This window comes from Balaenoptera physalus, assembly GCF_965194825.1.
Source record: "Balaenoptera physalus genome assembly, chromosome: 6".
NCBI classification, from domain to species: Eukaryota; Metazoa; Chordata; class Mammalia; order Artiodactyla; family Balaenopteridae; genus Balaenoptera; species Balaenoptera physalus.
Window position 1 is genome coordinate 12,858,167 of NC_138885.1, and position 17,996 is coordinate 12,876,162.

The 17,996-nt window shown below is 45.0% G+C and overlaps 1 protein-coding gene across 1 annotated transcript; it reads left to right on the plus strand.

Moving 5' to 3' along the window:
- Window positions 1-931: 931 nt before the first annotated feature.
- On the plus strand, window positions 932-13,321 carry NIFK (nucleolar protein interacting with the FHA domain of MKI67). The gene is made up of 7 exons (XM_082466200.1): window positions 932-1,094; window positions 2,467-2,604; window positions 6,141-6,249; window positions 8,079-8,290; window positions 11,744-11,806; window positions 11,929-12,000; window positions 12,378-13,321. The coding sequence occupies exons 1-7, from the start codon at window positions 990-992 to the stop codon at window positions 12,564-12,566; spliced, it is 888 nt and encodes a 295-aa protein (XP_082322326.1). The 5' UTR covers window positions 932-989; the 3' UTR covers window positions 12,567-13,321.
- Window positions 13,322-17,996: the final 4,675 nt, after the last annotated feature.

The following is a 17,996-nucleotide window of genomic DNA, read 5'->3' on the forward strand; positions in this document are numbered from 1 at the left end:
CATCTGCAAAGACCCTGCTCGCATCACAGGTACTGGGGTAAAGACTTGAACATATCTTTTGGGGGGACGCATTTCAACCCGGTTCAGAGATCAGTTCCCCATATCTCTACTCCTGACACTCAAAGTGTAATCCTCGGTGCATCAGCCTCACCTGGGAGCTGGTGAGACACAGAACCTAGGGCCCTGCCCCCGACCTAGGAATCAGAATCGGCAGTCCATATGCTCTTTCAATTTTGAGAAGCCTTGGGTCACCACCTGATTCTTTGGGGGCCAGGAATTCCTGGAGGGCACTGAGAAGATTCGAGAGGGTAATCTCCCAGAAAAGAATTGTCAGTTTGCCTTTTTCCCGTCTCTGCTCCTCCCCTCTGCTCCCCAGAGGAACTAAGAGATAAGTCAGGGATTCAAGCCTGGGAAAGAGAGGGTTGTTCACACACACACCCAAGGGAGGGGCCTTCAGGGAACCATAGAACTTGGTCTGTATCCTCTTGGTCAGTCCCCCTCTGGGGGACACAGAGGCCAGTATCTGACTCGTACATCAAATATCTAACTTTGAGAACAGCCAAGATGCCTGCCCTGCAACAATGCAAAGAGGAAAAAGCATCTCCTACAACAGAGACAAGAGAAGATGAGGTCCTTACTAAAGGATGAGATCAGCGTACAAAGGCCCTTCCAAGGCGAGCGCCTGGCCACAGAGCTGACATCAGCGGACGGGGGGAACCACGGGCAGGCAGGCTGCCGAAATACTGAGCAGCCGGCCGAGGGAACACCTCCAAAGGGCGGCAACCCCGGACATGCCCTACGGCACCCGCTAAACAAGGAGCCCCTTCCGCCCTCTGGCCGCGCTGCGCAGCGCCGCGCCCCAGGCCCCGCCCCCGCGCCGCGCCCCAAGCCCCACCCAGGCCCCCGCCGTCACTTCCGCTTTGGGGAAGCAGAAGGCTCGGCACTTCCGGGAGCGCCGCGTGGGTCTCTTCCGCCTGCGAGCTGGCGTCATGGCGGCCTTCACTGGCCCGGCCAAGCCGCTCCTGTCCCTAAACCCGCAGGAGGATACCAAGTTTAAGAAGGAGGTGGCGCAGGTTCGCCGGCGCGCAAACAAGGTGAGCGGCCGGCGCGGCCCGGGCCGCGAGGGGAGGCGGCGGACGGGGTCTGGGGGTCCTGCCCGGCGCGCCTCGGCCTCCCCACGCCTGTGCTTCGTCCGGGGTCACCCCGGGCGGGCCCCGACCTCACGAGGTAGGAGGCCGAGGTTTCCCCGGGAGGACCGAGAAAAGACGCGGTTTGGCCGTGGGCCTTAGGGTCCTCCGGGGGGTAAGGAGTGGGTATGGGGGAGGGGTGCACGAGGAGAGAAGAGGAGAGCCAGCTGCTGGGTCGGCCCTCGTCCCGCGCGCGGATCAGCCTCACCCCGGAGCCGTCCTGCTTCCGCTTTGCCCCCGAACTGGGGAGGTTCGTTTGCCCGGTTAGTGGTTTTGGAATTCTTAAAAGACAGTATTTGCCCAGCTCCATTTGCTGCCTAGGGGCTCTGGCATCAAGTTCTGTTTGCCCAGGGGTTTAGCATAAAACGCACCTGTGGAAAACTTAAAAGTCCATATTATGGAAGGCAGGGGTACGGTGGCTGAGATACTGAAAGGTTACTGGGCATCGTGAAGGTTAACTGACGTCTTTTTTTTATATACAGCAGGTTCTAATTAGTTATTTTATACTTATTAGTGTATTTATGTCAATCTCCATCTCCCAGTTCATCCCACCTCCACTCCCGCCACTTTCCCCTTAACTGACGTCTTAAAAGTGTTCCTTTACGTGGGACACTTAACGATGGTCTGCAAACAGAATTGAAGGGTACGTTTACGTGGAGTTCTTAGGCCAGAAGATTTTTAAATAACGTGTTCAAAGGTTTACTTTATCTGTTGATCCAGCGTGTAGTTACTGAGCAGTTACTTCGGGCTGGGAGTGGGAGGCTGAGAAGACCGCCTACTGCTTGATGGTTGTCCTCTTGGGGAGATAGACATTACACAGCCAATTTTTTTTTCAACCTTTATTTTTATTGAGGTATAGTTGATTTACAATGTTGTGTTAATTTCCGCTGTACAGCGAAGTGATTTAGTTATACGTATATGTGTATGTGTGTGTATACATATATATTCTTTTTCATATTTTTTCCACTATGGTTTATCACAGGATATTGAATGCAGTTCCCTGTACTGTACAGGAGGACCTTGTTGTTTATCTGTTCTCTATATAATTGTTTGCATCTGCTAACCCCACCCTCCCAATCCATCCGTCCCCCACCCTTGGCAACCATTAGTCTGTTCTCCATGTCTAAACAGCTAATTCTTTAGTGTGTTATGGTAAGTGGAAATACAGAGTGGGTTCTTTACCTCTTGTCTTAGACTGAGAGCAAGGAGTTTCACAAGTTTTGTTGCATTGTGACTTCTTATTACAAAGAAAATATTTGCTTGGTCTTTGTGTCTTCAGCAACAGGAGAAACAAAAACTTACTCCTGGAGTGATCTATGTGGGCCATTTACCTCCGTCGCTTTATGAAACCCAGATCCGAGCATATTTCTCCCAGTTTGGCACTGTTACAAGATTCAGACTGTCCAGGAGTACCAAGGTAGGATTTTTGTATTGAATTAGATTGTTTTATTTTCCGAAAGTGTATCATCCTTGACAGTTTATGGAGCATGTTCTCATGTTATCACTTATCACATTTCATTCTACAAAGGGGTTGGATAAGGTCTAGAACCTGAAGCAGCCATGAGAGCAAAATCAGTGTTCCTGTAAATGTTTGCTTTGCTTTTTAAGAAAAAAAGGTAATTGCTTCAAGTCCTGAAACTAAATCGACAATCCCGATAAATGAGTCCTGTTTGTCTTGTGACTGCTCAGCCAGGGGTACGTGAACTTCAGTTTGAGGAACAGGTTCATACATCTTCTTGGACCAGCCTCTGATATGTAGCATCCCTGTGACGACAGAGGTTTGTATGGTGGGTAGTTGGGTAAGGACACTGGAGCCAGACTGCCTAGCTGTGAGGCCTGTCTCTACATGTTATTGGTTGTGTGACTAGGGACAAATTCTATAACCTCTCCATGCTTCTGTCTTCTGATTTTCATATTTGTAAGATATGACCTCCTAGGAGTATCTAATCGAAGATAAATATGGTAATGAGTGTAAGAGTCTTAGAACGCTTGATACACAAAGTACTATATAAACGTTATTGTTGTATCATACCTACGTCCTAATAAAGAAAGGTTTATGTGGTTTGTTTCATTAATAGCGGAGTGGCCCACTTTATTTTTTCCCCACACATACACTTTATTGGTTGTAACCATAGAGTTCTTGTTGTTGGAATCTCTTTTTTTCTCAATACGGTTTTTCCACATTTTCCCACTTGAGTTACAGCAAATCAGAGTTAACTATTTGTTGTCACTGCTCTGTTCCTTTGCTTGAATATACTACAGTTTATTTATCCACCCTCCTGTTGAAACCTAGGTTTTTTTCCAGTCTTGTAGGTGAAGCTGTTAGGAACATTCTTGGTGCAGGTGTAGGCAACTTTCTGTAGAACAGTATTTTTCAGACCTTCAATCCACAATAAGAAATCCACAAGGCAACACACATGTACGTGTACATAAACATAACTGAAATACAAGTCCCAGGAGATGATACTTAACCTTTCTATTCAGTTTTGTAACAATACTTTTCTGACCTACTAAATTCATTTTGTTGCCCTCTAAAAGGTCAGACTCTGAGTTTGAAAAATAGAGCTTTACAGCCTATCCTCAGGATGACTGAGTGCAGAATGAGTTTCTCCATGTTGAGTATAGTTGTTCCCTAGCTTTGTATTCTGAAAATGTTCGCGTCTACAGGGAAGTAGAAAGAATGGTGTAATGAACATCCCTCCCCTGCATTCACCCGTTATTAATATCCTGACACATTAGCTTCATCTCTTCCCGTATCTATAAAAACGTACACACCTCTTTGTTTTGTTGAACCTTTTGAAGCAAGTGGCAGTTGTAATGCTTTAATACTAAATGCATAATCATAAATTTAAGAATGAGGACATTCTGTTGCGTAATCCCAGTGTGAAAATCTCATTTACTGTCCATCGTCACGTACCCCCGTGGTCCCTGCCCACCCTGGGATCCAGTTAGGGTTCGTGCGTTGCACATGCTTGTTTAGCTCTTCATCCTATCTTGAACGGTCTCTTTACTCCTGTTTTACTTGTTTGGTTTTTCTTGACGTTGGCTTTTTTGGAGAGTTCAGGCCAGTAGTCTTGGAAAGCCTGCTCCTTGCTGAGATGCACTGAAATGCATCATTTCCAGCTTTGTTGCATAGTAGTAAAGCTACCGCCTCCCCACCCACCCCCGTTTTGACTATTTGCTTGGTATTGCCAGCATTCTGAGGTTGCTAGGTCGAGGTGTTGGCTTTTAAGTTTTTGGTTTTTTGGACACCTGACATGTATTTTCACATCAGGTTTCAAAAAGATTTATTAGTTCACAGTGTGGTCCATTGAGCTAGATTTCACAGTGTTTTACACTCCACCATCCTTCCCCTCCTGAGTTGGGATTGTAAAAGGACTGTCAGATGTTTAAAGTTTTACCAGAATCGTCCTGTTGCAGATAACAGAACTGAGACTCCAGGGTGTGGCCGTGTCCGAGCTGTCGGTCACTGGCGCAGCGGGTGCTAGGAGTGAGTCTCCTGGCCTCCAGCTCTGTTGAGCCGCACACCCTTTAAATGGTGTCTCATTTCCAGGATCACGTGACCAGTTTTGAGCCGTATCTGAGAATATGTTGTTTAATGCAAGATTGTAAAGTATCTCTAGTCGTTGTCGCTAAGAACTGGATCTGTAGAGGGGGAAAGTTCTTTTTCTACTGCCCTCCTAAGGTCCCTGGCTGGCACCCTGTAAACTGGACTGCAGAAAGGGATTAACAAGACCAAAACAAACCCCTAAGATGTATGCTTACACATGGGACTGCTCGGAGAGGAATAACTCAAAGGGTTGGTTAGAACTTGGGCCTATACAGCATCTTGGCAAAGGAGCAAAACATTTTTGGAGGAGCGACAAGACGAAGGAAGAGTGCTTTGAGTTCACAGGGCTGCACGTTGTGGGAAGGCAAATACACGGGAGACTAATGACGGACAAGGTCTGCTTCGTAAAGTTTGTTGTGTAGAGTCCTCTAACTTCCGTCTTCTGGCAGAGGGCGGAAGACACCTTTGTAAATTCATGTCCTCTTTTTAGGTAAGTAAGGGGAGGACAGAGAGTTTTTCTTGTATCTGTTTCTCAATTCCTTCATCTCAAAATAATCCTATGCCAAAGGAGCAGATGTTGGGCAGGCACACCCTGCCACCCTGCAGTAACGTGTTTTGAGTACTTGACAGACATCTTGTGGAGCGCTTACGGATTGTTTCATATTTTCCTAGCAACTCTGTGAGAGTGGTTATAGAAGGAACAGCTGAGGCTTGAACATTCCTTACCCGATTAAGTGTCAGAGCCAGGGTCCAGACCTGGGCATTCGGACTCTAGAACTCTTGTTACCGAGCTCGGTGAGAAAAATCCACTGTATGTTGCGGTGCGGAGGCCAAGAACTCCGGATGTCCGTGTCAGAGGATGTCCTTTGCCCCCAGCCGTGGGGAAGCCCAGTCACTAGTAAACATGACAGCGAATCACTATTTTATTGATTAACGTTAGAGACACTGAGGAGTTCATTTCTTTTCAGTTTTTCCATATAAAATGGGAATTATATCACCTGCATTCTTTGTGAAGCATCATACCATCTCCTGGGTAGTATTAAATACATGGATAACGTGACCACCCATGAGATCAATAACGAGTAAAGGGCTGGGGGGCCTCCCACATTTCCTTTATGGTGGGCTGTTGCTATTGGATGAATTCCAACTACAGTAACGTATTCATCATACGTAATCAAAGTCCCAGGAGTGCCTCAAAATCAGTGGCAAGTTCAGACTATTCTGAACTTTTCTTTCCCCATAACAGTCCCCGGACTATGTGATTTGAAGTTGGAATCAAAGGTGTCTTAATGTTATTCAGTGAGGGGGCTAATGTACATTATTTAAACTAATGACGTTTTAGGAGTTTGACGGCACATCAGAACTTAATTGTTCTGCTTTCTGTGGTGGGTTTTCCATTGCAGACTGGAAATAGCAAAGGCTATGGTTTTGTGGAGTTTGAATCTGAAGATGTTGCCAAAATAGCTGCTGAAACGATGAACAACTACCTTTTTGGCGAAAGACTCTTGAAGTGTGAGTACCCATCTTACCTGTGGGGCTGCGGGGACGCCTCCCGCTGACGGGAGGGAAGGACGGGTTGCTGAGCTGCTTGGATCCCCCCCTCACCCCTGGGGTGATTCTCTTAAGCAGTGGTGCAAGGGTTTAAGTGCATTTTCCAGACAGGGTCTAATGGGAACTTCTAAATCTTCCAGAGTGAGAGCTGCTTTAGGCTGAGATGGGGTTGGTTAGGTTCCTTGAGTAAATAGGAAGAGCTTCCTAGTGGGATGTGGAAGGGCTCCCTGAGAAGGAGTCACTGAAGTGGAAACCTGAGAATTACGTAACAGTGAGCCAGGTGGAGGGGTGGGAGTGAGGATTTGCTGAGGGGACGGCAGATGCAGAACCAGACTGCCTGACCGTATTCGCCCGTGAGGAGAGTCACAAGAGGTGCGGGAGGAGAACGAGAGGAAGGGAGGTCAGGTTACTGGAGGCCTTGTAAAGCGGGAGTCCAGAGTATACCCCGAGGACAGGGGGACCCACTGCTGGGTTCTAGACAGGACGACCTCCAGCGTGAGGAGTCACGTTTCAGTCGGTCTGCATGGCAGTGGCTGCAGCACCTCCACGACAGAAGCCCTCGGGAGTGGCAGGATGGCAGCGGATTAGAAGTTCACCCTGCAGGGGTAGGGCCGCCAGCGACTAGCCTCCCAGAGCAGCGCCCTCCGGAGGCGGGGCCGAGCTTCCGGCCACCCTGTGCTCGGGCTGGAGGGCGCCCATCCCAGTGCCCAAGTAGCACCCCTCTACCTCGGCTCCTGTTGCTAAGAGAGCCCCAGTAACTCCTGAGGTCCTGCGTTCATTCACACATTAAAAACGCGGCTCTTGCCGGGACGAAATGGGCTGAGTGGGTAACCACGCGTATCAGATCAGTGCTGTGCTGCATCTGACTTGAAAGATGGCACAAAGGGCTCTGAACTCGGATACGAGTGAGATTAGCCACGTCATCACCGGTTGTTTGTTTCTTTTTTAATTTTTTGGCTGCACCGCTCAGCATGTGGATCTTAGTTCCCCGACCAGGGATCGAACCTGCGCCCCATGCAGTGGAAGCGTGGAGTCTTAACCGCTGGACTGCCAGGGAATTCCCAACCCCCCCCCCCCTTTTCTTTTCTTTTAATGGAAGCAGTTTATCTTGGAGGTGATCCCAGGAAAATACCTGTAAGGAGTGGCGACATGGGGCAGGGGGAGGAAGTCAATAATAAGTCAGTAAAAAGGGTATGTTAGCAAGCAGGTTACCACTTAGGCAGCTGGGCTCCGTCCTGCTGGTAACACTGGGAGACAGAATTATCCCACCTGACGAGCAAGGGAACTGGAGTATTTGTGTACCAACTCCCCATCCATCACTGGTGGAGGGGGGATTCCAGGGGTTTTGGCTTGCCTTGCATGTGGGCCCAGTGTGCGTCCGTGAGCAGAGAGATGCAGATAAGCAGTGAGCTGCTGTAGTCCTGGGCAGGTGCTCAGAGGATCAGCGCTTCTGCTGCCGTGGGTCACACAGCCTAAAAGTAGGGGTCCTTTTAGCTTCAGGAACCCTGAGACTTGATACCATCCACAGTCTCCTCTGTGCTAGTCTTTGTTCACTCACGAACCTCCAGGCCTGGAATTGCTCTTGGCACGCACACAGTGAGTGTTTGATAAATAGTTGTGGGCTGTATGACTTTCCCTTGGGCACCTGCTTTATTCTTTCAGGCTTCTCCACTAAATGGGGGACGTGTCATTTTGATTGTGCTGTGAGGAATGACACAGGAAATTCTACAGTTAATGTGAAAATCCTTTCCCTCCCACGTGGTTGAAAACCTTTTTTATTATTATTATAGGTCATTTTATACCACCTGAAAAAGTACATGAAAAACTTTTTAGAGAGTGGCATATGCCATTTAAAAGGCCATCATATCCAGCAGTGAAACGGTATAATCAGAATCGGACACTTCTTCAAAAGCTACGGATGGAAGAGCGATTTAAAAAGAAGGAGAAATCACTCAGGAAGAGATTGGCTAAGAAGGGAATTGATTATAACTTCCCTTCACTGGTAGGTATTGCTTTGTGTAAAGTATCTAACCCAGTACTTTGATCCCGTGCTAGGTTTTTTTTTTTTTTTTTTTTTTTTTTTTTTTTTTTTTTTTTTTTTTTTTTTTATTTATTTATTTTTGGCTGTGTTGGGTCTTCGTTTCTGTGCCAGGGCTTTCTCTAGTTGCGGCGAGCGGGGGCCACTCTTCATCGCGGTGCGCGGGCCTCTCACTATCGCAGCCTCTCTTGTTGCGGAGCATAGGCTCCAGACGCGCAGGCTCAGTAATTGTGGTTCACAGGCCCAGTTGTTCTGCAGCATGTGGGATCTTCCCAGACCAGGGCTCGAACCCGTGTCCCCTGCATTGGCAGGCGGATTCTCAACCACTGCACCACCAGGGAAGCCCCCATGCTAGGTTTTGACTAAATTTTTGAAACCCTGTATTAAAGGTTTGTCTCTGTAAGTTTGTCATAGCAATCGTATTATCTCCATTATACAGAAAAGGAAACTCCTGAAAGGGATTAGCTGATTTGCAACATTTACCTGATATAGTAATTTTAGATTATTGAAGTTAAACCCTATTTGACCCAACACCATAATGCTTGTAGATTACTAGTAAAGGGTGTCTTGCCAGAATTAAATGTTTGGTTTATTATATGTTATCAGTAAATATCAAGACTGTAAATTGACCATCCTTTTTATGCCATTCTAATTAAAATTTTGTTTCATGGTCTTCTAAGTTGGAAATACTCCCAAAGTGTATGTCAGAATTAACCAGTAAGCATGAATTCTTTGGATTAAATGAGTGGGAGTTGAAATACAGGAAGGCTCCTTACATGCATGGGTTAACAGATTTTTATCCAGTTCTTACTTCATTGCTTGCTGAACAAGGAGACCTTGCTGAATCTTTCCTCCCTCTTTCATAGTAAGGAGAGCTCTACATCTATAATTAAAAAACAAGAATGCAGGTCATTAGGGTGTGGATAGCATAGGTGAAAATCTTATTTTTTTTCTTGACTATATCTTGAGATTGTTTTGGGTCTTCCATAGACCCTGTCGGCTTATTTCCAAAAAGTTAATTAGTTGGTAAGAGATGGTATCTATTACCAAGTTTATTAGGTCTTTTAACCTTATCCAGAAACTGGAAGACCAAGTTGCTAGCTATCCTTGGGCCCAGTTCCTGGTTGTTTTTTTTTTCCTTTCTGTTGTTGTTGCTTTTTGTTTCCTGTTTTTCTTTTCTTTTTCGTTGAAGTATAGTTGATTTACAATATTATATTAGTTTCAGGTGTAAAACAGCGATTTAATATTTTTATAGGTTATACTCTACCATGAAAAGTATGAAACATTGGCTGTATTTTCCTGTGCTGTAATACATCCTTGTGGCTTTTTTATTTTATTTTATTTTATTAATAAATTTATGTATTTTTATTTTTGGCTGCGTTGGGTCTTTGTGGCTGCACGCAGGCTTTGTCTAGTTGCGGTGTGCGGGCTTTTCATTGCGGTGGCTTCTCTTGTTGCAGAGCACGGGCTCCAGGCGCGCAGGCTTCAGTAGTTGTGGCTCACGGACTCAGTAGTTGTGGCTCATGGGCTCTAGAGCGCAGGCTCCGTAGTTGGGGCGCACGGGCTTAGTTGCTCCGCGGCATGTGGGATCTTCCCGGACCAGGGCTGGAACCTGTGTCCCCTGCATTGGCAGGTGGATTCTTAACCACTGCGCCACCAGGGTAGTCCCATTTTATACATAGTAGTTTGTATCTCTTAATCCCCTACCCCTGTCTTGCCCCTCCCACCTTCCCTCTCCCCACCGGTAACCACTAGTTTGTTCTCTATATCTGTCTGTTTCTGTTTTGTTATATCTATTTATTTGTTTTATTTTTTAGATTCCACATATAACTGAAAACATACAGTATTTGTCTTTCTCTGTTCTATTTCACTTAGCACAATGTCCTCCATTCCATCAAATGGCAAAATTTCGTTCTTTTTTATGGCTGAGTAGTATTCCATTGTATATATGTACCACATCTTCTTTATCCATTCATCTGTCGATGGACACTTAGGTTGCTTCCATATTTTGGCTGTAATAAACAGTTCTGCAGTGAACATTGGGGTGCACGTATCTTTTCAAATTAGTGTTTCCATTTTCTTTGAATGTATGCCCAAGAGTAGGGTTTTTGGATCATACGGTAATTCTATTTTTAGTTTTTTAAGGAACCTCCATACTGTTCTACATAGTGGCTGCACCAATTTACATTCCCACCGACAGTGTACAAGGATTCCCCTTTCTCCACATCCTCTCCAGCATTAGTTATTTGTGGTCTTCTTTTTTTTTTTTCTGTTCACGCTGTGCGGCATATGGGATCTGAGTTCCCCGACCAGGGATTGAACCCATGACCCCTGCACTGGGAGCGCAGAGTCTTAACCACTGGACAGCCAGGGAAGTCCCTATTTGTGGTCTTTTTTATGATGGCCATTCTGACCGGTGTGAGGTGATACCTCACTGTGCCTGGTGGTTAATTCTTTGCCCAAATCCCAAACACAGCCTGTAATGATACATGTTAAAACAACATGATGTCACAGTTTGGGCCCTGGTACTCTTGTGATCCGTTCAGGAGCTGGAGAACTGCTTTTCCCGTGCCCCGTCTGTTACCTTGTGGGAAGCGGGCTGCTGCGTTCACAGTCCTGGACTTAAGCAGGACACACCTCCTCCAGGGCCTGCCTTTTCACGTTCGTCCTGGCTCCCCGCTTCCTGACGCAGGATTCTCTGGCCAGCTCCGGATCCTGGGCCTTCACTTCAGCCTCTGCAACTTCTGCCTGCTCCTCAGTTAGGCCCCTTTTGTAGTTTTGCCCTTTACTTAAGATCATTCACTGTATTTGCGGATTTTGTTTTTTTAAATTGAAATGCTCCGGGGACTTCCATGATGGTCCAGTGGGAAAGAATCTGCTTTCAATGCAGAGGACTCCGGTTTGATCCCTGGTCGAGGAACTAAGATCCCACATGCCGCAGGGCAACTAATCCTGCACGCCTCAATTAGAGAGCCCGCGTTCTGCAAGCTACAGAGCCCATGCGCTCTGGACCTGCACGCCACAACTAGAGAGAGAAAACTTGCACGCCATGACTAGAGAGAGAAAACCTGCACACCACGACTAGAGAGAAGACTGCACGCCGCAGTGAAAGATCCCGCATGCCGCGATGAAGATCCTGCGTGCCGCAGCTAAGACCCAACGCAACCAAAAATAAATAAATAGATAGATAGATAGATAAATAAAATATTTTTTAAACTAAAAAAAATAAAGTCTTCCCTGATCCCCATATAAATTGGTACCCCCCATATAAACAAACAAACAAATAAATAAATTGAAATGCCCTGTCATATAGAGAGAATTTTATTCATAATATGTATAAGGATCTAGTGGTAAGTTTTAAAATGTACATATGTGACACTGCTAGTTTACAACTTCTTTATGTTTACTTATGTTAAGGTCTTACATAAAAATGAGGAAAATGCTTCAAACACTGGTCCTCGAAATTCCAGAAAGCACCAGGTAAAACTTTCATTTATCATATTACCTACCAGATATTAGAGAAAGATAAATGGGGAAATACATTCAAGACTACTATAGCTGATAAATATGCAGATTGATTAAGTCTCTTAAATTTATTTAAGGCTTTACGTAAGAAGAAGAAAAAAGAGGCTTTGGTCACTCCTAATACTCCTGAGAAGACTGTGGATAGCCAGGTAAGATCGTCTTCAGAATTTTGGGAATCAGATACTACAATTTAAAAGAGGAAAAGCAGTTGCTGCTACTGTCACTTTGCTAAAATTTCATTTAATCTTGGGACTTTTTGGTAAATCCTTACTGATGATTTAGCGTGCATAGTAGAGTCTTCCTAATACTCTGTCGTGGAACATATCATATCCATTAATTGTGAATTTTCATAGTAAGTGTGATAAGCGCCTAAGCTCTTGATTATGTGCAGCTATATCACCAAAAGATGGAAACAGGCCTAAAATAATATGCGTGACTTTTCGTGAGAGAGGGGAGGTGATGGGGGGGGTCATTCCTAACATCTTCCCACATTCGTGTATTATAATCTTTAACTTGTTGAACCCAGGGCCCCACGCCGGTTTGTACACCAACATTTTTGGAGAAACGAAAATCTGAAGTGGCTAAAATGAATGATGATGATAAAGATAATGAGATAGTTTTCAAACAGCCCATATCTGGTGTAAAAGAAGAGACAAAAAACACTCAGACGCCTACAAGCTCAAGGAAAAAAAGACGAAAAAAAAGCAACCAGTAATTCTGAATGTATCGTGTGTGGTGGTTGTTCTGAAAAAGGTGATTGTATTATGGAGGCTGATTCTTTGTATTTAACTAGATACGGTGGAATGCATTTAGTAACAAGATGGTTGGAGGAAAAAACTGTCAATTCAAGTCAGCAGGGAGAGCAGTCAGTGATTTTGGCTTCCCGCCCTCGCAGAAATGCAGGGGTGAGCACCAGCTCACAGCAGCCCGGCTCACGCTGCCTGTGTTCTGTCTCTACGGCTCTCTTCAGCTTTCATAGCTGCCTTTGGTTGCTCTGCCTGGGTAGCTTAAGTACTAGGCTGTAGCCTTTGTTGTTACCATCAAATAAAGAAAATAAAATCTTTATTAAGTGACCATGTAAGTGGTTCTCTGTTAGACCCATCAGATGGCTGAAACTGGACATTAAATTGTATGAAGTGTGAGAAGGCAGCGTCACTATTAATAGGGATTCATTTATGTATATATGATCATGTTTACCAATGTTAAGTTAGTTTGGGGTGGGCTAGCATGGATTAATTAATAACTACATCCTGTATCAGTATCATCAATCTGGAATTAGACTTCAAGATTCAAGCAGTGACCGCCAGGTAAACTTTTTCTATATTTTTTTGTATGCAGGGGGGACTTGGGTGTCTTGAAGTAAAATTGTTGGTTTTCGCCTTTTCAACTATCTTTAAGTTTCTGATGCTCTTGAAATACGCTTTTGTATCAGCTAATTCAGGTTCATTAAAAACATTCATTGCCACCAAACATTTTTTTCGTCTAATACTTGTTAAGTACTTACTCTTATAAGATACTGGGCTGGGTGAATTGGTTTTAAGTGTATACAAAGAGCGTGTTTTACCTCTGGAATAGTCCCTGACACAAAGAGTATGCTTGCCATGTGTTCATTGAACTGCGTGAGTATCAGAACTGCCTCCCTCTTTGAACAATGTCTGAATCTGAACTTGTCGATCTGGAAGTCCATCTGGTCTCCCCTTCTGGGAAAGCAGCAGGTAAGCTCATCAGTGCAGCCTGTCAGGTTTTGAATAGTTCCCGGTTCCCGACCTACAACCCAGCCACCCCAGTGCGGCATGGTACCATCTATCATCACTTGACGTGTGCTATGCCCTGGAGCTGGGAGAGAGCGATTCCATCTTGAGCATATATCGCGGCAATGGATATTTCTTACAAGAAACAGAGTTGAAGTTAAAGAATGTTTTCCTGGGGACTAGGTTAGGATCTTCAGAAGAAGTAGCGTGGGTTTGATTTTCAGATTTTGTGGGGAGAAAATCATGAATCAAGCGGAAACCCCATAGGCCAATAAAATATGAAACTTTGCAGTATGTGGGGTAAATAAGGTGAAGAGGATACAATTCAAAACTGTACATTCAGAATGACCACAAGTATGTAAAATGGCATTCTTCTTTAAATAGGAAGTTAAACATCAAAATTCTAATGTGGAAACAAGCATCTGTTGCTTTTATATATAATCATTACAAAAAGCTGTAGAGGAAAAAGGCATTATTCCACAGACAAGATTCAGTTGGAGCCAGACATTTCACATGCTGCGTCGTATTTGCCCTGAGACGGGGCAGCAAGTGAATAAATGCTTGACATGGTGTGAAAAGAGGTTTTCTCCTTTTGCTAGCATTATTTGGAATACAGTGTGGCCATATCCAAGGCAACTGATTGCCGTGACTGGAAATTGTCACCCTGGCTGACCGTATGCTAATATGAACCCCAGTCTCAGTGTGATACAGCAAAGGCTGCGGCTCAAAGACTGACACAAGGTAGGCGAGATAGGGCAGCTGTCCCCATGCAGTGGCTGTGATGCCGATGGCTGCTCTCCTTAGCCCACAAGTGTGATACATGTAGATACATAATTTTGCACTTTCTGTAGGCGGAAATAATCATGTGGCTCAAACCTAACTATGCCGTAGGTCATCCTGTGCATCACAAGGCGATTGACTACTGGGTCGAAGCCCGACCTGCTGCAGAGTTTTGTTTTACGTTTTTAAATGGTTGAAAAAAATCTAGAAGTAAATTTCAGGGAGTTCCCTGGTGGCCTAGTGGTTAGGATTCCGGGCTTTCACTGCTGTGACCCCAGGTTCAATCCTTGGTCGGGAAACCGAGATCCCGCAAGCCCCCAGCCAAAAAAGAAAAGTAAATTTCATGGCACGTGAGAATTCTATGAAATGTGAATTTCATTGTTCATGGATAAAGATTTATTGGGCCACAGCCACGTTTATGTACCTACTGCCTGTGTATGGCTGCGTTTGTGCTAGATGAGTTTCGTTGTGATAGAGGCCGTGAGTGGTCCCTCAGTGCTTAGTACTCCTGCTGGCTGCACTACAAATTGCAGTGCCGTGGTTTTAGCTTGACACACTTTGCCACGTGTATCGTGGTACCATGAATTTTGTGTATTTTTAACCAGTGCATACCCATCATGGCAAAACAAGAAGAGAAGGTAGACTTCAAATCATACTTAAGCTTGTGGTGGAGTGTGGGTTATTTTATTAAATTAGATTGGCAAAGCATCGTGTCTGTTTTGCAGTGACCCTCCAGCTGTGCTTAAAAAACACAATGTATGTTGACACTACCCAACTAAGTACGCATCACGGTATTCCCAACTCAGGAAGGCAAGAGCTAGAAGAAGTAGAATTTTTAAATGGAGTATCTCAGCACACGATTTCTCAGTCCCCCCCAAAAATGAGAATGAGACGGTGATTAAAGTTTCCAAGTGGCTTCTTTGATAGGCAGGCAAGGAAAGCCTTTTACCAATGACAAGGTAATTGTGTCAGATTGCAGCAGCTGAAGGAATGGATCCAGATAAAATAAACCTTTAAAGACTCGGCCTTTTAGCAAGAACGGTTGCTTGAATAAAGGAAGCAACATGAGTCCATTTAAAAACAAGGCAAATGATTTCAAATGTTTCTCCTTGGCTCTTGATGAGTTAAAAGGTGTTCCCAATACTGCTCAACTGAATATTATTCAAAAAGTCCTTGCCAAGTTGGACGGGCAAGCATGACCAACTCAGCCTGCTTTGCCCAGGACCTTGCTGGGTGTAACCCTGGACGTCCCACGTTGTGGGAACCCCCTCAGTCCAGGGCTCACATGGAGAGTTTACCACCCTAGAAATGACTGAAGCATTAGCCTCTCTGGGTAGTCTGTGTGGAACAACTAGAAGCAAAAATACTTTCACAGTTGAGAAAAAATTCAGTACAACCTGGAGTGGAATCTTCCACCATGTGCCACAACCAATGGAGAATTGTACAAATGCCTTCAAAGTGAGGAATATACTCAAAATCGAATGTTTGGGGATTGATCTCAGTACTTGACAGTACCTATCTGTGTGAAATATCATTTCAGAAGATGAAATACGTAAAATATTACAGATCAGCATTAAAAAACGAACATTTGCAAATGACTTTGATCATAGGAAACAGTAACTTGACACCTTCTGTGAAAACTAATTCAAAATGTATCAAAGGACTTCCCTGGTGGCACAGCGGTTAAGAATCCGCCTGCCAATGCAGGGGACGTGGGTTCGAGCCCTGGTCCGGGAAGATCCCACATGCCACGGAGCAGCTAAGCCTGTGCACCACAACTACTGAGCCGTGCTCCTAAAGCCCGTGCTCTGCAACAAGAGAAGCCACTGCAATGAAAAGCCCGCGGGCTTTTAATTAATTTAAAAAAAAAAAGTATCAAAGACCTAAGTGTAAAACATAAAGAACTGAATCACTTTGCTGTACGCCTGAAACTAACAAAACATTGTAAATCAACTATACTCCAATTTTAAAAAAAGATAAGCTATGGCCTGGGTGAAAATATTTGCGAAGGACATTTTTACAGAATAGAAACAAAACAAGCAGCCCAAATTGTCTTATGGAACCCAATTTCTGCCTTCTGACCATAAAATGGAAAGTAATACAGACTGTTTTCTTTTTTTTGCCTTACCATGCGGCTTTCGGGATCTTAGTTCCCCCACCAGGAACTGAACCTGGGCCACTGCAGTGGAAGAGCCGAGTCCTAATCACTGGACCACCAGGGAATTCCCCAGACTATTTTCTTCTTTTTTTTTTTTTTAATATTTAAAAAAAATTTATTATTTATTTTGGCTCTGCTGGGTCTTAGTTTCGGCACACGGGATCTTCCTTGCGGCATGCGGACTTCTTAGTTGCGGCATGCAGGATCTATTTCCTCAACCAAGGATCGAACCTGGGCCCCCTGCATTGGGAGCACAGAGTCTTACCCACTGGACCACCAGGAAAGGCCCCCTCAGACTATTTTTAATACTTGTATTCTCATTAAGGACTCAGGCATGATATATGAGATAATAAGGAACATTTATTAAATACTCGCATGTGTCAAATACTGCTGTAAGCATTTTCAGTATATTAGCTAATTTAATCAGGACAACCTGTGAAATAGATACATCTGAATCCTGAGGAGACTGAAGCCCAGAGAGCTTAAAGATGGTGAGCCAGTTCAGCTTACTCAAGCCATTGCTCATGCCCTCCAAAGGGACGGGCATGAAAGCTAGATTGTTAGTGACACTCAGAAAAAGAGGAGACGCAAAAGCCTTGCGCTGACAAGACCTGGTGACTTATTGAAATGGAGGCAGAAATGGGGCACTGGGGCAGGCATGGGAGGAGGAGGCCAATGAGATGCATTCTTTGGAGCTTGGCTTCGAAATAACTGACAGCAACAGAACACTAGGTGGCAGTAGATCCCAGGCGCTTCAAATCTACAATCCACGCCATTCTCTTGAGGAGCCTGGGGGCTTCCCTGGTCGCGCAGCGGTTAAGACAAGAATCCGCCTGCCAAGGCGGGGGACACGGGTTCGAGCCCTGGTCCGGGAAGATCCCACATGCCGCGGAGCAACTAAGCCCGTGTGCCACAACTACTGAACCTGCGCTCTAGAGCCCACGAGCCGCAGCTACTGAGCCTGAACGCCACAACTACTGAAGCCCGCGCGCCTAGAGCCCGTGCTCCGCAACAAGAGAAGCCACCTCAATGAGAAGCCCGCGTGCAGCAACCAAGAGTGGCCCCCGCTCGCCGCAACTAGAGAAAGCCCACACGCAGCAACGAAGACCCAACGCAGCCAAAAATAAATTAATTAAAAAAAAAAAAAAGGAGCCTGGCAAAATGCAAAAGTATTAAAGGGATTAACCCTAATGGTAACTTTTTTTAAAAAAAAGACCTCCCTGTGCAAACTGTTATATACAGAATGGGTTAACAAGAAGGTCCAGACCTACTGTATAGCACAGGGAACTCTACACAATACTCTGTAATGGCCTATATGGGGAAAGAATCTAAAAAAGAGTGGATATACATATACGTATAACTGATTCACTTTGCTGTACAGCAGAAACTAACACAACATTGTAAATCAACTATACTCCAATAAAAATTTAAAAAAAAAGAAAACAAGGTCCTACTG